This window comes from Salmo trutta, chromosome 28 (assembly GCF_901001165.1).
Source record: "Salmo trutta chromosome 28, fSalTru1.1, whole genome shotgun sequence".
NCBI classification, from domain to species: Eukaryota; Metazoa; Chordata; class Actinopteri; order Salmoniformes; family Salmonidae; genus Salmo; species Salmo trutta.
In genome coordinates this window covers 26,947,847-26,967,849 of record NC_042984.1, presented here as the reverse complement: position 1 = coordinate 26,967,849, position 20,003 = coordinate 26,947,847, and the positions used below count along the sequence as shown (strand labels likewise).

Here is a 20,003-nt window from a genome sequence, read left to right as displayed (position 1 = left end):
CCCGTCTTTATGACACTGAGGACCGGCCCATCGATCCGACTCCCATCATTCCAGCGTCTAGGCTGGTGGCACCGGTGGTATGGGAGGTGGACGCGGACATCGAGCGGGCGTTAGTATTGGAACCTGCACCTTCACAGTGTCCCGTGGGTCGCATGTACGTGCCGCTCCGAGTCTCAGGGGGAAGCACTGGTGGCCCACCTTGGCTAGGGACGTGAGGTTCTATGTCTCTTCCTGTTCGGTGTGCGCCCAGAGTAAGGCTCCTAGGCATCTCCCGAGAGGGAAGTTACAGCCCCTCCCTGTTCCACAACGGCCATGGTCGCACCTGTCTGTAGACTTCCTGACAGATCTTCACCCGTCTCAGGGGAGCACTACGATCCTGGTGGTTGTGGATCGGTTTTCAAAGTCCTGCCGTCTCCTCCCGTTGCCCGGTCTCCCTATGGCCCTGCAGACTGCGGAGGCCCTATTTACCCACGTCTTCCGGCACTACGGGGTGCCGGAGGACATTGTCTCTGATCGAGGTTCCCAGTTCACATCCAGGGTCTGGAAGGCGTTTATGGAGCGGCTGGGGGTCTCGGTCAGTTTGACCTCCGGTTATCACCCCGAGAGTAATGGGCAGGCGGAGAGGGTAAACCAGGAGGTGGACAGGTTTCTGAGGTCGTATTGCCAGGACCGGCCAGGGGAGTGGGCGAGGTACATTCCTTGGGAGGAGTTAGCCCAGAACTCACTTCGTCACTCCTCTACTAACATGTCACCCTTTCAGTGTGTTTTGGGTTACCAGCCGGTCCTGGCACCATGGCACCAGAGCCAGACCGAGGCTCCTGTGGTGGAGGAATGGGTACAGCGCTCCAAGGAGACCTGGAGAGCTGTCCAGGAATCCCTGAAGGAGGCCAGTGGACGGCAGAAGAGGAGTGCTGACCGCCACTGCAGTGAGGCACCCGTGTTCGTACCGGGGGACAAGGTCTGGCTCTCGACCCGGAACCTGCCCCTCCGCGTGCCCTGCCGGAAGCTGGGGCCGCAGTGTGTGGGGCCCTTCAAAGTCCTGAGGAGGATAAACGAGGTGTGTTATCGGTTACAACTCCCAGCAGAGGTGCTGGGTGCCGGCGGAAGACGTCTTGGACCCATCCATGTTGAAGGATTTCCATCGCCTCCGTCCGGATCGCCCTGCACCTCGCCCCCCGGGTCGTCCTCTAGGCCTGTGTCGGCACGCTGCAGGAGCCGCGCGTCAGGGGGGGTACTGTCACGATTCCCACCGAAGGTGGCGCTCCCTCCTGCTCGGGTGGCGCTCGGCATTTGTCGTCACCGGCCTACTAGCTGCCACTGATTACATTTTTGTTTTCCCCCTTTCTGTTATTGTTTGCACCTGTTCTTAGTGGGGGTGATTAGCGGGGCTATATGAGCTGGCCCGCCTGCTCTTTGTGCGGGATTGTTTATCTGTTGTATGCTTGTGTACACGCTGGTTGTGTTTTTGCGCTAGTGCGTTGGTTTTGCGCCGACTGTGTTTTCCCCTGTGTTTGGGGCACTTTGTTTTGTGTGCGCTCTCATCGCTGTTTGGGGTGGCTTGTGTTTTTCGCCGTTTGGCCCATTAAAAGCCACTACCCTGTATTCGCTGCTTCCTGTGTTTGATTCTTCACCCACGACGCCCGAGCATTACACCCTCCTGTGTTTCATTGGCAGTTTATCATTTTAAAGGGCTAATCAATCATCAGAAAACCCTTTTGCAATTATGTTAGCACAGCTGAAAACTATTGTCCTGTTTAAAGAAGGAATAAACTGGCCTTCTTTTGACAAGTTGAGTATCTGGAGCATCAGCATTTGTGGGTTAGATTACAGACTCAAAATGGCCAGAAACAAATAACTTTCTTCTGAAACTCGTCAGTCTATACTTGTTCTGAGAAATGAAGGCTTTTCCATGCGAGAAACTGCCAGGAAACTGAAGATCTAGCACAACGCTGTGTACTACTCCCTTCACAGAACAGAGAAAATTGGCTCTAAATAGAATAGAAAGAGGAGTGGGAGGCCCAGGTACACAACTGAGCAAGAGGACAAGTACATTAGAGTGTCTAGTTTGAGAAACAGACGCCTCACAAGCCTCACCTGGCAGGTTCATTAAATAGTAATGACCCAGGATAATGACCCAAACCACAGCTCCAAACTATGCAAGAACTATTTGGGGAAGAAGCAGTCAGCTTGGATTCTGTCTATAATGGAGTGGCCAGCACAGTCACTGGATCTCAACCCTATTGAGCTGTTGTGGAAGCAGCTTGACTGTATGGTACGTAAGAAGTGTCCATCATGCCAATCCAACTTGTGGGAGGTGCTTCAGGAAGCATGGGGTGAAATCTCTTTAGAGTACCTCAACAAATTTACAACTAGAATGCCAAAGGTCTGCTAAAAATTGAGGATTCTTTTGAAGGACACAATTATTATTTCTATTAAAAATCCTTATTTATAACCTTGTCAACGTCTTGACTATATTTCCTATTCATTTTGCAACTCATTTCATGTATGTTTTCATGGAAAACAAGGAAGTTTCTAAGTCACCGATGAAATAACACCATTTACCTCGACTAACATGTACCCCCGCACATAGACTCGGTACCGGTACCCGCTCTATATAGCCTCGTTATTATTATTTTATTGTGCTACTTTTTATTTAAATAATTACATTTGTTTATTTAATAAATATTTTCTTAACTCTATTTCTAGAACTGCATTGTTGATTAAGGGCTTGTAAGTAAGCATTTCACGGTAAGGTCTACACCTGTTGTATTCGGAGCATGTGACAAATAACAATTGATTTGATTTGATATACAGTGTATTCGAAAAGTATTCAAACCCCTTTTACCACAGCCTTATTTTAAAATGGATGAAATAGTTTTTTTCCTCATCAATCTACACACATTACTCCATAATGACAAATCAAAAACAGGTTTTCAGATTTTTAGCAAATACACTGAAATATCACATTTACAAAATTATTCAGACCCTTTACTCAGTACTTTGTTGAAGGACCTTTGGGAGCAACTACAGCCTCACATCTTCTTAGGTATGATGCTACAAGCTTAGCACAGCTGTACTTTGGGAGTTTCCCCCTTATTCTTCTCTGTAGATCATCTCAAGCTCTGTCAAGTTGGATGGGGAGCGTCGCTGCACAGCTATTTTCAGGCCTCTCCAGAGATGTTCGATCGGGTTCAAGTCCGGGCTCTGGCTGGGCCACTCAAGGACATTCAGAGACTTGTGTTGTGTTGGCTGTGTGTTAAGGAGTCTTTAGACCCTACTTAGTACTCCCAATCTCACTTGTACATCAATAATAGTAGTAATAGTTTTTTCTCTATAAGCCAATATGTAATTCATACAGTGGAGGCTAGAGGGAAGACCTATAGGAGGATGGGCTCATTGTAATGGCTGGAATGGAATAAATGGAACCGTATCAAACACATGGTTAAATCTTTACAATGAGCCATCCTCCTATAGCTCCTCCCACCAGCCTCCTCTGAATTAATATACAGTGTATTGCATTGAGGGCAATGGAATGGGTGGAGTAAAAGCCCAGCAACACTTTGGATTATCCAGTCCCCCATGAAATGACACCACATATAGATTATACAGACCAATATTGTGAATATACCAGTCTACATTGTAGTTTTTAAGTGGTCTTAATTTTTTTTAAACAATTTTTTAAACATATATGTTCACAAACTGGATGGTTCAATCCCTGAATGCTGATTGGCTGACAGCCGTGGCATATTTTATTTTACCTTTATTTAACTAGGCAAGTCAGTTAAGAACAAATTCTTATTTTCAATGACGGCCTAGGAACAGTGGGTTAACTGCCTTGTTCAGGGGCAGACAGACAAAACACACATCCAGGCTGTGTAAGGACTATTTGACCAAGAAGTAGAGTGATGAAGAGCTGCATCAGATGACCTGGCCTCCACAATCACCCGACCTCAACCCAATTGAGATGGTTTGGGATGAGTTGGACCGCAGAGTGAAGGAAAAGCAGCCAACAAGTGCTCAGCATATGTGGGAACTCCTTCAATACTGTTGGAAAAGCCTTCCTCATGAAGCTGGTTGAGAGAATGCCAAGAGTGTTCAAAGCTGTCATCAAGGCAAAGCGCGGCTACTTTGAAGAATCTCAAATATAAAATATAGTTAGATTTGTTTAACACTTTTTTGTTACTACATGATTCCATATGTGTTATACATAGTTTTGATGTCTTCACTATTATTCTACCGTGTAGAAAATAGTAAAATTAAATAAAAACCCTTGAATGAGTAGGTGTGTCCAAACCTTTGACTGGTACTGTATATATATTTTAAAAAATCACAAATTCCTTCTTGCATTTGCTTATAAGCACCATAAAAATGGCCATTGATTACAATCAGATACAAATTATGGGGGAGCCAGAGGGATAGCATTTTCCCATTCAAGTCTATAGCCATTGTAATGCATTGAGATTTATGCAAATATGGTTGTAGTGTGAAAAGTATTATCATTAGTAGTAGTAGGTACCAAAATTCTGTAAGTACACTGACCAGTGCCAGCCTGCTCCTTTTAAAGTTGTTTTGGTGTTGGTCACTTTTCCAGTTTTGGAACTAGAGGTTCCAGCGGAATAAGAAGAAGTATGAACAGTTTTTAAAGTTGTGCTTTGCTTTCAGAAAGCACACCTAACAATGCCATTGTTGATTATTTGCTTTTTTAATTAATTAGGCTATTTTCTCTTGAACCATATGATCTAGCCACTCGAAACTCTTGGACACAGTGTGGCTCAGTTGGTAGAGCATGGTGTTTGCAATGCCAGGGTTGTGGGTTCGATTCCCACGGGGGACCAGTACAGGGAAAACATTTTATGAAATGTATGTATTCACTACTCTAAGTCGCTCTGGATAAGAGCGTCTGCTAAATGACTAAAATGTAAATGTAAAAATATATAAACTAGATGGTAATTTTCCATCACAAATATTTTTGCAACTTCACAAAGCATTTTTGTGGTAGTGTAAGAAGTTTAAAATGTTTTACTTAATTAAGCAGTGAAATATTGTCCAAGTTAAATATGTTAAAATAGCTGGTCTGATTACTTTGATAGACTACTATATCAACCTTATTACTATGGAGTGTGGGGCAGTTGGATCACATATTTCATCACAAATAAGACTATTACACTTTTATACACTCTCCTACTAGAAAACTACAGTATATACAAACTGCAATAATTACTCATAAGGAATTAGAAAAATTGTGGGCTACCATTTAGGGAGAGAAATATGATGGTGCCTCTAGTGGAAGATGTCTAGACGTTTGTTTTAGCTATAGTAACCTCCCTTCAACCATACATGTATTTCTTAATTAAATGATAAAGTTGTTAAAGTAAAGTTATGGCTGGATGGATAGATAGATGAATAAATAGGATATATAAATAAATGGATAGATAAATAAATTAAGGACACGGGATGAAATACCTAATGATGGATGGATGCAAAGATGCAAAGTTATGGAATATGGATGAATGGACATTTTCGGTCTAATAAGATTTGTGAATGTGTTGTGTAAGTCATTATATATTTCTTTACTCCATACAAAGAATGTTTGAAATCAAAACAAAGTATTCTTCAACCTTACTTTAGTGTTCTAATCAACACATTTTTTAAAATTGCTTGGTACTAGTGGGGTGGCGAGCAAAGAATTGCAAATCAGCGCCGCCAGCTGGATGGGGGTTTACTACTGTGCAAGGCAGACTACAGACCAGTACTAAAGGTAAAAGATAACTAACTATTTGTGAACAAACAGTACTGTGTGGCATAATAAGTCTTATGTGACCCCCCATTGTTAGAATTTGTAAGTTCTGAAAAGTTCCATGGCAGTTAATTCATGGCAGTGGTAAATTAGGTGATGTGGTTACTAAAACAGCTGTATCTCTTGATTGGTAGTAGATGGTTCTGTTCTGATTCCAGATTTAAATAGCAGAGAAGTAGACCAAGATGTCATACCATTTAAGTTTTTGTCTAAAGTGCTGGATAAGTGGTCAACATTTCAGTTGTTTGTAAAAGTGTAGACGAAAAGTAGTTGATGCGGAACTAAAACAGCTGTCGTTTTTGATTGGTAGAAGATAATTCTGTTCCGATTCCAGATTTGAATAGAAGTGAAGTAGACCAATATGTCATTCCCTCTTGGTTTTTGGCTAAAGTGCTGGTAAGTAAAATTTCAGTTGTTTGTAAAACTTGAGATGAAAAGTAGTTGATGGGTTTATTAAAACAGCTGTCATTTTTTGTTGGTAGTTCTGTTTCAGAATTGAATAGCAGAGAAGTAGAGGCAGAATTCATATGCTCTAACTTTTTGTCTAAATTGTTGGGAAAGTATTCAAAGTAGCTGATTTGTGTCAAAAGGTACATTTTTTACAGTGAATAGAATGTTGGGTGTTATGATGTCACAATGGAACCTTTAGAATGCTGAGGAAATCCCATGAGACAAAAAATGTAATAGTTTAAAGTATACAACGTTTTATGCAAGCATACTATTCCTGACCAGTCTACACTTTTTAAAGTTTGAACGGCGTTTCTAGTTTAAACGGTGTAAGAGGAATAATAATAACTATAAATAATAACTATAAATCTGAAATAATTCTTACAACATCTAAAGCGTGGCTGCTATCACAAGCCATACACAAAATGTATACTATATTAATACTTTAAAAAAAAAGTTATTCAAGTATAAATTACCAAAATTACCAAAGATTCTGGTAACTTTGGTAAATCACAGGTAGCCTGCAACACTAGAACCAACCCACTGAAATTAAATGTATTTTCAGAGGGAGATGTGGAATGCTTCTCAGAGTACATGGAGGTGTTGGTCCACAGAATGAGAATAGAGGGCTTGAGACTCTGGCTCTTCTCCCGGGCCCTAAGAACTTTAGGTGACTATCCCAGTTTAATTAACTACTTACCTAATAATCTACCCAGTGGGCAAAACTGGTTGAAATGTGGGCTTTTATTTTGAAGGTTCCTTTGTTACCGTACGAAACTGACGTCATCATTTGTGTACTAGCAAAGCGGACATTTTAGAAGTTTGAAGGTAAAGGAGATTATCTGACGACTTTCATATAATATTTTCGTCTCACAAATTTCAGGTGTAGTTATGCTGGTTTTATGATTTATAAAGCATAATTTAATTCAAGAACCGGGTCGACCTCGTTTTTGAACTAGTAAAGAAGTTGAGTCCAATATTTTTGTATCGTATGCGGGCGAGATCCTGCTGCTAGCCTGTCATTTTGCAAGTGTGCGTTGTTTTTTAGCCCGTTAAAAGAGGGCCCTTTCAGCTCTCAGACGCCAAATCTCGTTTTTTTTTCATCAAAATAGACGTATGGCCCGTGAACGTATAAATTATAACTTGTGTCTTTGTCATTTTATTAAAATAGCTAGATTAGAAGCCCTTTGGAATATTGCTAGGCCAACTAGCTTGCTAGCTAACAATTGACAACCCCGCGTGCGCCATCAGCTTTGTGAACGTGAATTAGCCATTAGCTAGCTAGTTTACGTTACTTGCTAATCTACTTTTGAGACCATGGCAGAGTTGTACATTCGCGTGGGTGAGGATGAAAACGAAGAGCCAATGGAGATCCCATCTGAGGATGATGGCACTGTTTTGCTGTCAACAGTAGCAGCCCAGTTTCCCGGGGCGTGCGGCCTACGTTACAGGAGCCCTGCGTCTCAGTGCATGCGAGGCGTCCGTCTAGTTGAGGGCATCTTGCATGCACCTGAGAATGACTGGGGTAGTCTGGTGTACGTTGTCAACTACCCAAAAGGTAAGGTGTGCTACCTAGCTACCAGTACTAGCTAGCTACGTTTGACTGACTGTACAGTGTGCACAGTCATGCGTAACTAGCTAGTAACGTTACTTGTAACAGTAGCTGTGCATCCTCATTTAGTGAGTTACCCATTAACTAAAGTTGGTGCACGAAAAGTTTATTGGCCTTAGTTAACTAGACTATTTCAGAACTACTTAACATTTATATTGCTAAGTTAGCTATTTTACTTGTGTTTAGGCTAATGACCAATTATTTTTCTTGACTGCCTTTTGATTTTGTCTTATCGCTGTATCATCTTACAACACTTTGCATTCCTGTGTCAGATAACAAAAGGAAGATGGATGAAATGGATGCTGTCTCTGCCGTAAAAATGAAGAGAGGTATTGATAGAACATCAGACCTCATTATCCTTGGGTTGCCATGGAAAACATCTGAGCAAGATTTGAAAGACTACTTCGCCACTTTTGGAGAAGTCATCATGGTGCAGGTAACACAACCTTATCAACATTTGGTTTAATGGTTGATGCATGTCATGGAGGTAACCATGCGTGTCAATAATCATACTTTTCAATCTCTGCCTCTCTGCAGGTCAAAAGAGATGTCAAGACTGGGAACTCAAAGGGGTTTGGCTTTGTTCGGTTCACTGAGTATGAGACTCAATCCAAAGTGATTTCTCAGCGACACATGATCGATGGAAGATGGTGTGACTGCAAACTACCAAACTCTAAGGTATTTAATCAATATGTAAGGAGTACTCTCATTTGAATCCTTTCCTCAAGTCTCCATTTTGTTCTATTCCCAGTGCAGGTAAAATACTCAAGTGCTTTCTCTTTTATTTTCATGATAGACAGGGCCTGATGAGCCCATGCGCAACTGTAAAATCTTTGTTGGCCGCTGCACAGAGGACATTACCACTGATGAGCTCCGGCAGTTCTTTATGCAGTATGGCGAGGTCACCGACGTCTTCATTCCCAAACCCTTCCGGGCGTTTGCCTTTGTCACTTTCTCAGATGACCAGGTATGTTTTCCTATGGCCATCCCTCAACCTGTTGGGTCAAGACTTTTGACGTGGTACGCAGATTACACACTGGTTGGTTTGCGTGTTGAATCATCTCCACCCGTCCCCGTCTCTCTAGGTTGCCTCAGCATTGTGCGGAGAGGACCTGATCATCAAGGGTGTCAGCGTGCACATCTCCAACGCCGAGCCTAAGCACAATAATAGTAGGCAAATGATGGATCGTGGGGCTGGTGGGTTCGGGGGTCAGGGCTATGGCGGTGGTCGTGGAGGGCTACCAAGCAGTGGCAGTAGCGGGGTGAATTTTGGGGGCTTTAGCCTTAACCCAGCCATGATGGCCGCCGCTCTGCAAAGTATGCTGGCTAACCAGCAGGGTCAGACCAATGTGGCAGGCGCCGTCGCCGCCGGGCAGACAAGTGCCACCGGAGATCAAAGCCAAGCCTATAGTTCTAGCAGCACCAGTTACAGCAGCCCCAGCTCAGCTAGTCTTGGGTGGGCTGCAGGCACTAACTCTGCCTCCGGCAGTGGGTTCAGCTCTGGCTTTGGCACCTCTATGGAGTCAAAGTCATCAGGTTGGGGAATGTAGAGAGCTTTGATTGAAAGTCTTATTTCTAGATTAATCTGGTAAGTATTTTGAGGGGCAAGAAAGAGTTAGTCATATCATATGTCCCTGCTATTTAAAACTATTGCCTTTTTTGTTGTTTTGTTAAAGAAGACATTAATTTGGTGTGTGTGTGTGACTAATTCTGTAGGAAATGAGTGCAGAGTGGTTGAAGTGTATAGTTGGTGGTAAACTACTACACATAGTTTTTTTTTATTTTCTTGAGAAAAGGTTATTTTGTATAAGACATCAGATGACTGCATGCTAAGTAGATATTTCTGAGTATCACGACAGCCCCCCCCCTCAACCACGTGTATATGGTAAAATGGTGTTGAATTGGGTTTGATGTTTAATCTCTGTATGCAGTTGATTGTATCTTTGTTTACCGTTTTATGGAAACGCCTTCATGAAAATCTCTTCAACAGTTAACCAACTGTTTTCGAATTTCCCGGGAAGAAGCCCCTCGTTGGCAGCAATGTTCGACCAAACTCAGTATCGGTACCCCTCTTCCCATGTGTAAATGCTTTGCCATCAAAAGACACAGCTTCACTCTGCATATACTGTGTTAGACGGTGGGTGTTGCCTTTTTTTCTCCCCTCTTCATGGATATACAAATCTTGTCTGCTTTTTGTATCGCTTTTGAGAACAATGCGATTGGTGGTGGCCAAAGAGTGAGACTGAGTGAGCGAACGGGAAAGAAAGCAAGTGTGAAGAGGACTGGTTGTGCGATGCTGAAGGGCCAGATGTCTGCGAGAGTTAAGAATAACCTGTGGCTTTGTGCGAGTGTGAAAGGAAGAAGCAAGTACGAGTGTGTTCCATATGACCATCAAAAGGACATTTATCGCATATTGAGATCCCCAAAGTCTCCTTTCTCTAATATTTCTATCAAACTTAATCTTAAATACAGTGGAATGTGTAGCGCTATGGATATTTGTATCCTTTCTTGCTGTCTGATTTGATGTGAATGCTGTGTGCTTTATTTTCTTCTTGTTCCTACCTACCCCTTTGTGTGAAAATGTGACCTGTTGGTGATTCTGTGTTGAGAGCACTGGGGGAGCTTGGAGGAGTGATGTGCAAGTGAACTCGTGTGTCTTAAGAGGGTGCAGTGGCGAGCGTTTGACGAGTCCCTATTGAAAGTTTGTTGAAGTGTTTTTGAATGCATTTTATATGTTTTGTGAATCAAAGGGAATTCTCAAATAAAATTTGACTAGGTATTTTGCCTACCTTACAGTGACTTTTTATTTTTAACATTAATTGTACTGCCAACACTTTAATTCGCATGTATAGGGACCTTGGACACGGCTGGCCCAGGTTTACATCTGAACCCCAGAGTGAAGTCAATTTTCGGGAAGCTGAAGACTGGAGTTTGCACTGTTGGTTGGGGGCTGCAGAATGCCTTATGCCTGGAAAGGGACTTCTTCACCTCACTAACAAGACCCCTTGGATCACCCCACTGAAATTTATAACAGACCATTCTCAAATTTGGCAGAGGTATTTAGTTTTATACCTTCAAACAAGTACATTTTAAAAGCAACGCCAACATTTAATTTATATAATGAATTGCCTGCTATTTAGTGACCATGTTTTTGTTGAGTTCTTTTTTTTTTTTAATTACCCGACTCTTTAAATCTTACTTCTGAAAGATTCCTTTTGTGTCATTAATTTATCCTTTGTCCCAATACAGCCATCAGTTATTGTAAATGGAAAGATTTAAGTTAAAGGCTTTTATTAAAAGTATTCCATAGATCTCTTATGTGGTTCGAAATGTACAATTTTTGTTGGATTTACGGGACCTTCAAATTATTTTAAGGCTGTAAAGGGGAGTGACTTGATTCAGTTTTACAGGGTTTTAGATATTTGGAAAATTCTTGAACGCGCCAGCGGCAGGTTCAATGAGTTTGCCAGCTAACTTGCCTATATATTTTGAAAACCTTTGGGCATGGTCTAATTGACTCAACAACCAAAAACACATATCTAAGTTTAGCTTCTGGTTCTTTATCAAAGTTAGCTGGCTAACTAATTGAACCTACTTTGTAGTATACCCCTCATGAATTGTCACTTGTGTACAGATATGGAACTCTTATTTTTAGTTCACTGAAGTGTAAAATAAAGTTTTAAATTTGTAATAATTTGTTGTATTTCTCTGTTTAGTCAAGGTTATATAGTCTTTCAGCAGCCAGCACCATATTTGGTGCAGAGTCAGAAATTGTTGCAAAGTTCACAATCTCTTACATTTGAGTCAGCCCTAAGGCAATATATTTTATAGATCAACTCTGTCATTTGTTGAATTTAGACAATTGGAGAGTGACAGCCAGGCAAACTCATTTAAAATAGGTGCAATTTCCTTATTAACTGGCTCATACCCAATTGACTGTCTTTGATATGGCTAATAACATTTCAACCTCCAGGTGGTAGCAAATCGTAACAAAGTCTGGCCCACAACTTTTCATGTGGCATCTGAGTCTCATTCATTTAATAGATTCAAGAACTTTTGAATTTGCGTAAATCATTCAAATATGTAAAAACGAATTGACAGCAAAATGTCAGCTAAAGGCAGTGTTGATTTAAAGGGGCAATCTGCACTTGCTACATACATTTTTTGACTATTAAATTCATGATCTATACCCATTGGTTTGTGAAGTATACAATTTATAAATGCCTCATGAGCTTAGTTCAATTGTCCAACCCTGTTCCTGGAGAGCTACTATCCTGAAGGTCAGGGTTTCCCAAACTTGGTCCTGGGTCCCTCCCTGGGTGCACGTTTTGGTTATTGCCCGAGCACTACACAGCTGTTCCAAATAATCCAAGCTTGATGATTGGTGGGGGTTTGGGAAACCCTGCTGTAGGTTTTCACTCTAACCCTAATCTAGCACACCTGATTCTAATAATTAGCTGACTGATAAGCTGAATCGAGTTATTTACAACTGGGTTTGGGGCAAAAACTTACAGGAGGGTAGCACTCCAGGAACAGGGTTGGAGAGCCCTGATCTAAACCCATCAGGCCCCAAAATAAGATTGTTTACAATTACATTGTTTATCAACAAAGGAGTAAAACAAACACGATAGCCTCTAAACAGGGCGTCAGGTAGCCTAGCGGTTAGAGAGTTGGGCCAGTAACCTAAAGTTTGAATCCCTGAGCCGACTAGGTGAAAAATCTGTTGATCTGCTCTTGAGCAAGGCACTTACCCTTAATTGCTCCAGGGTCCCCATCAATAATGGCTGATCCCTGGCCGTGACCCCACTCTGAGGTTGTCTCGGGGGAGTGGGATATGCAAAAAACACATTTCCATTTCACACCACACACTTGTACATGTGTGAAACAGGACAAAAATAAGCACCCCCTATTTGACCTTTGACACAGGGCTGGATTCAATCCATATTGCAGAAGATCTGTGCCAAAATGTAAAGGTAATTTCCAGTCAAGCCAACATATGCAGCCGTGAATGTGGTCTTCACGACTGCAGAAACAATGCCTTTATTTGTCAGTAGTGCTATAAATCGGATCTTTAGCACTACAGATTGAATAGAGCCCATGGTTAAGACTAATTTTGATCTCACGGATGGTCAGTCCTTGAATTTTAAAGTGGTTACATTTCTCCAACCTTATCCCGAGCTATTTACCAAATAAAATGTTATTTGTCACATGCGCCGAATTCAACAGGTGTATTAGACCTTACAGTGAAATGCTTACAAGCCCTTAACCAACAATGCAGGTAAGAAAAATACCTACAAATAAATAAAAGTAACAAATAATTAAAGAGCAGCAGTAAAATAACAATAGCGAGGCTATATACAGGGGGTACCGGAACAGAGTCAATTTGCGGGGGCACCAATTAGTCGAGGTAATTGAGGTATGTACATGTAGGTAGAGTTATTAAAGTGACTGCATAGATAATAACAGAGTAGCAGCAGCGTAAAAGAGGGGGAGGGGGGGGGGCAATGCAAATAGTCTGGGTGGCCATTTGATTAGATGTTCAGGAGTGTTATGGCTTGGGGTAGAAGCTGTTTAGAAGCCACTTGGACATAGATTTGGCGCTCCGGTACCGCTTGCCATGCAGTAGCAGAGAGAACAGCCTATGACTAGGGTGGCTGGAGTCCCTGACAATTTTAGGGCCTTCCTCTGACACCGCCTGCTATAGAGGTCCTGGTTGGCAGGAAGCTTGGCCTCAGTGATGTACTGGGCCCTACACACTACCCTCTGTGGTGCCTTGCGGTCAGAGGCTGAGCAGTTGCCATACCAGGCAGTGATGCAACCCGTCAGGATGCTCTCGATGGTGCAGCTGTATAACTTTTTGAGTATCTGAGGACCCATATCAAACCTTTTCAGTCTCCTGAGGGGGAATAGGTTTTGTCGTGCCCTCTTCACGACTGTCTTGGTGTGCTTGGACCATGTCAGTTTGTTGATGATGTGGACGCCAAGGAACTTTAAGTTCTCAACCTGCTCCACTACAGCCCCGTTGATGAGAAAGAGGGCATGCTCGGTCCTCTTTTTCCTGCAGTCCACAATCATCTCCTTTGTCTTGATCACGTTGAGGGAGAGGTTGTTGTCCTTGCGCCACACGGTCAGGTCTCTGACCTCCTCCCTATAGGCTGTCTCATCGTTGTCGGTGATCAGGCCTACCACTGCTGTGTCATCGGATGGTGTTGGAGTCGTGCGTTGGCCGTGCAGTCATGAGTGAACAGGGAGTACAGGAGGTGACTGAGCACGCCCCCGTGTTGAGGATCAGCGTGGCAGATGTGTTGTTACCTACCCTTACCACCTGGGGACAGCCCGTCAGGAAGTCCAGGATCCAGTTGTAGAGGGAGGTGTTAGTACCAGAGTCCTTAGCTTAGTGATGAGCTTTGAGGCCACTATGGTGTTGAACGCTGAGCTGTAGTCAATGAATAGCATTCTCACATACAGTTGAAGTCGGAAGTTTACATACATAAGTACCTTCAAACTCAGTGCCTCTTTGCTTGACATCATAGGAAAATCAAACGAAATCAGCCAAGATCTCAGAAAAAGAATTGTAGACCTCCACAAGTCTGGTTCATCCTTGGGAGCAATTTCCAAACACCTGAAGGTACCACGTTCATCTGTACAAACAATAGTATGCAAGTATTATCACCATGGGACCACGCAGCTGTCATACCGCTCAGGAAGGAGACGCATTCTGTCTCCTAGAGATGAACGCACTTTGGTTTGAAAAGTGCAAGGAAGAAGCCACTGCTCCAAAACCGCGAGTAAAAATTGCCAGACTATGGTTTGCAACTGCACATGGGGACAAAAATTGCACTTTTTGGAGAAATGTCCTCTGGTCTGATGAAACAAAAATAGAACTATTTGGCCATAATGACCATCGTTATGTATGGAGGAAAAAGTGAGAGGCTTGCAAGCCAAAGAACACCATCCCAACCATGAAGCACAGGGGTGGCAGCATGTTGTGGGGGTGCTTTACTGCAGGAGGGACTGGTGCACTTCACAAAATAGATGGCATCATGAGGAGGGACAATTATGTGGATATATTGAAGCAGCATCTCAAGACATCAGTCAGGAAGTTAAAGCTTGGTTGCAAATGGGTCTTCCAAATGGACAATGACTCCAAGCATACTTCCAAAGTTGTGGCCAAGTGGATTACGGACAACGAAGTCAAGGTATTGGAGTGGCCATCACTCAAAGAAAATGTGTGGGCAGAACTGAAAAAGTGCGTGCGAGCAAGGAGGCCTACAAACCTGACTCAGTTACACCAGCTCTGTCAGGAGGAATGGGCCAAAATTCACCCAACTTATTGGGGGAAGCTTGTGGAAGGCAACCTGAAACGTTTGACCCAAGTTACACAATTTAAAGGCAATGTACCAAATACTAATTGAGTGTATGTAAACTTCTGACCCACTGGGAATGTGATGAAAGAAATAAAAGTTGAAATAAATCTTCTCTCTACTATTATTCTGACATTTCACATTCTTAAAATAAAGTGGTTATCCTAACTGGCCAAAACAGGAAATGTTTTACTAGGATTAAATGTCAGGAATTGTGAAAAACTGAGTTTAAATGTACAGTGAGGGAAAAAAGTATTTGATCCCCTGCTGATTTTGTACGTTTGCCCACTGACAAAGAAATGATCAGTCTATAATTTTAATGGTAGGTTTATTTGAATAGTGAGAGACAGAATAACAACAAAGAAATCGAGAAAAACGCATGTCAAAAATGTTATAAATTGATTTGCATTTTAATGAGGGAAATAAGTATTTGACCACTCTGCAAAACATGACTTAGTACTTGGTGGCAAAACCCTTGTTGGCAATCACAGAGGTCAGACGTTTCTTGTAGTTGGCCACCAGGTTTGCACAAATCTCAGGAGGGATTTTGTCCCACTCCTCTTTGCAGATCTTCTCCAAGTCATTAAGGTTTCGAGGCTGACATTTGGCAACTCGAACCTTCAGCTCCCTCCACAGATTTTCTATGGGATTAAGGTCCTGAGACTGGCTTGGTCACTCCAGGACCTTAATGTGCTTCTTCTTGAGCCACTCCTTTGTTGCCTTGGCCGTGTGTTTTGGGTCATTGTCATGCTGGAATACCCATCCACGACCCATTTTCAATGCCCTGGCTCAGGGAAGGAGGTTCTCACCCAAGATTTGACGCTACATGGCCCCGTCCATCGTCCCTTTGATAAGTTGTCCTGTCCCCTTAGCAGAAAAACACCCCCAAAGCATAATGTTTCCACCTCCATGTTTGACGGTGGGGATGGTGTTCTTGGGGTCATAGGCAGCATTCCTCCTCCTCCAAACACGCCGAGTTGAGTTGATGCCAAAGAGCTCCATTTTGGTCTCATCTGACCACAACACTTTCACCCAGTTGTCCTCTGAATCATTCAGATGTTCATTGGCAAACTTCAGACGGGCATGTATATGTGCTTTCGTGAGCAGGGGGGCCTTGCGGGCACTGCAGGATTTCAGTCCTTCACGGCGTAGTGTGTTACCAATTGTTTTCTTGGTGACTATGGTCCCAGCTGCCTTGATCATTGACAAGATCCTCCCGTGTAGTTCTGGGCTGATTTCTCACCGTTCTCATGATCATTGCAACTCCACGAGGTGAGATCTAGCATGGAACCCCAGGCCGAGGGAGATTGACAGTTATTTTGTGTTTCTTCCATTTGCAAATAATCACACCAACTGTTGTCACCTTCTCACCAAGCTGCTTGGCGATGGTCTTGTAGCCCATTCCAGCCTTGTGTAGGTCTACAATCTTGTCCCTGACATCCTTGGAGAGCTCTTTGGTCTTGGCCATGGTGGAGAGTTTGGAATCTTATTGATTGATTGCTTCTGTGGACAGGTGTCTTTTTAAGAGTGTGCTCCTAATCTCAGCTCGTTACCTGTATAAAAGACACCTGGGAGCCAGAAATATTTCTGATTGAGAGGGGGTCAAATACTTATTTCCCTCATTAAAATGCAAATCAATTTATAACATTTTTGACATGCGTTTTTCTGGATTTCTTTGTTGTTATTCTGTCTCTCACTGTTCAAATAAACCTACCATTAAGATTATAGACTGATAATTTCTTTGTCAGTGGGCAAACGTACAAAATCAGCAGGGGATCAAATACTTTTTTCCCTCACTGTATTTGGCTAAGCTGTAACCGATGTGAAATGGCTAGTTAGTTAGCGGTGGTGCGCGCTAATAGCTTTTCAATCGGTGACGTCACTCGCTCTGAGACTTGATGTAGGGTTTCCCCTTGCGACTTTTGTGGCGTGATGGGTAACGATGCTTCGTGGGTGTCAGTTGTTGATGTGTGCAAGGGTCCCTGGTTCGAGTCCAGGTTGGGGCGAAGAGAGGGACGGAACATACACTGTTACATATGTAAACTTCTGACTTCAACTGTATTTATAAAAAATAAAAAACTGGTTTAGCGAGCCTTGTGGTTTGATTCATCCTGAAAGTTACCTATTTAAATTGTTCAATTCATACAATATTGGAAGGTGAGAAAAGTGTACAATAGTCCTATGAATCTACCCTAATAAACCTCACTAATGGAACTGTGATAACAACGATCCAGTCATCTTGCGCCAGGTAGCTAAAGTGTATGAGGGTATAATTGACGGTGGTTACTAATAATTGATAGTGGCTAATATTTAACACGATAGAGTGAAAAGTCCGGGAATATAATAAAATATTCTAGAAATCATAAATAAACTTCGTAGGTTTGGTGCTGCGCTGTCATTTGCTCATGGCTACAGAAGCCTATATCTTGGGTCTCCAAATGTAATCCTTGCAAGTTATAAGGCACGTATTTCATGAGCTTCACTGTGGAAAAGGTGACATGTTGATATGCTTCAGTTTGATGGCTTAAGACTGGTTTCACGTCTCCAGCGATCGTAAGGTAAAATCTAAAACAATTGTCATTTATATTTAAAATCCCCTTATCCAAACGGTTTACTCATTTACCTAGCTCTTATCAATAGCTCTGATAAATTTGTAAATTACAGTGCATGGTGAATGGTGTTATATATTATATATATAAAGATGTTCCTTTTCCATTGTTTCATCGCGTGTAAATGTGATGGAATTATTAGGGAATTAAATCAAGGTCAGAATACGGTGTATCTGTAGACACACACCACATTTACATTTCTTTAATCTCCACCCCAAACGAATAGCATGGTATTACCATGCTTAAATTCAGGGTCATAATATGCATAGAGGGAAAAGTGCATAAAACGGGAATTACGTTCCATTTGGCATGGGTCCCGAGATCCCCAAAAGGTTATACAGCTGCAACATCGAGAGCATCCTGACCGGTTGCATCACTGCCTGGTACGGCAATTGCTCGGCCTCTGACCGCAAGGCACTTCAGAGGGTAGTGCGTACGGCCCAGTACATCAGTGGGGCAAGCTGCCTGGACCTCTACACCAGGCAGTGTCAGAGGAAGGCACTGAAAATTGTCACAGACCCCAGCCACCCCAGTCATAAACTGTTCTCTCTACTACCGCATGGCAAGCGGTACCGGAGTGCCAAGTCCAGGACAAAAAGGCTTCTCAACAGTTTTTACCCCCAAGCCATAAGACTCCTGAACAGGTAACCATATGGTTACCCGGACTATTTGCATTGTGTCCGCTTTTACGCTGCTGCTACTCTCTGTTTATCTTATATGCATAGTCACTTTAACTATACATTCATGTACATACTACCTCAATAAGCCTGACTAACCGGTGTCTGTATATAGCCTTGCTACTCTTATTTTTGCAATGTCTTTTTACTGTTGTTTTATTTCTTTACTTACCTACACACACACACACACATACCTTTTTTTTTTCTTCTTACTATTGGTTAGAGCCTGTAAGTACGCATTTCACTGTAAGGTCTACACCTGTTGTATTCGGCGCACGTGACAAATAAACTTTGATTTGATTTGATTAAACTCACCAGAGCTGGTGGACTGGTCGTGTGGGTTGTATGCTGGGCGTGTATGACATGCTGCTGACATGACATGTTGGATTCAATCTTCTAACTGATCTCAGGGATGATGATTTCGGGCTATATATGAGTGCTGGAGGTATGAGGTTAATGAAATTAAGATGTATATTTTTCTGCATGGACATCTATAAAATAACTAGTGGCCATCCATTGGATAGGCTGTATGATAAACAAGATACTAGGGTGTAATTCAGTAGACGTTCAAACTTGACCTCTTTGTACGTGGTCTGTTAGTTCACATGCATGAATGAATGTTGCCCATTGTTTGAAACGGTTTATTTTGCCTTGGAGTGCTTTTGAGTCAAACAGGTATGGTAAATGGACCAAATTATGGGACAGAAAGGGGCACATCATGAGCAAAATATTGTTAGCGTAAAACTAAGGATAGTGTGGTTTCATGAGTTAAGAAATGCAAATGACCCATAAACAGTGCCTTCGGAAAGTATTCAAACCCCTTGACGTTTTCCACATTTTGTTACGTTACAGACTCATTTTAAAATGGATTCAATAAAAAACCTCAGCAATCTACACACAATACACCATTATGACAAAGTGAAAACAGGTTTTTAGAAATGTATAAATATATTTTTTTAATTACATAAGTATTCAGACTCTTTGCTATGAGACTCGAAATTGAGCTCAGGTGCATCCTGTTTCTATTGATCATCCTTGAGATGTTTCTACAACTTGATTGGAGTCCACCTGTGGTAAATTCAATTGATTTGACATGATTTGGAAAGGCACACTCCTGTCTGTGTAAGGTCCCATAGTTGACAGTGCAGGTCAGAGCAAAAACCAAGCCATGAGGTCAAAGGACTTGTCCCCGTAGAGCTCAGAGACACATCGAGGCACAGATCTGGGAAAGGGTACAAAAATATTTCTGCACCATTGAAGGTCCCCAAGAACACAGTGGCCTCCATCATTGTTAAATGGAAGAAGTTTGGAATCACCACGACTGGCCACCCAGACAAACTGAGCAACCGGGGGAGAAGGGCCTCGGTCAGGGAGGTGACCGAGAATCCGATGGTCACTCAGACAGAGCTCTAGAGTTCCTCTGTGGAGATGGGAGAACCTTCCAGAAGGACAACCATCTCTGCAGCACTCCACCAATCAGGCCTTTATGGTAGAGTG

The 20,003-nt window shown here is 42.5% G+C and overlaps 1 protein-coding gene across 3 annotated transcripts; it reads left to right on the top strand.

Annotated features, from left to right (window-relative positions):
* The first annotated feature begins 7,029 nt into the window (after nt 1-7,029).
* Nucleotides 7,030-11,550, top strand: tardbpa (TAR DNA binding protein a). Of its 3 annotated transcripts, XR_003870252.1 has the most exons (7): nt 7,031-7,802; nt 8,129-8,292; nt 8,394-8,534; nt 8,653-8,823; nt 8,942-9,026; nt 9,847-9,993; nt 10,709-11,550. XR_003870252.1 is itself a non-coding variant. In XM_029719428.1 (6 exons), the coding sequence occupies exons 1-6, from the start codon at nt 7,562-7,564 to the stop codon at nt 9,939-9,941; spliced, it is 897 nt and encodes a 298-aa protein (XP_029575288.1). In that variant the 5' UTR covers nt 7,031-7,561; the 3' UTR covers nt 9,942-10,649. The 3 variants fall into 3 exon arrangements, 2 of the variants coding, with proteins under 2 accessions (XP_029575287.1, XP_029575288.1); XM_029719428.1 differs by lacking the exon at nt 10,709-11,550 and having other exon boundaries at nt 9,847-10,649; XM_029719427.1 differs by lacking the exon at nt 10,709-11,550 and having other exon boundaries at nt 7,030-7,802; nt 8,942-10,649.
* The last annotated feature ends 8,453 nt before the right edge of the window (nt 11,551-20,003 follow it).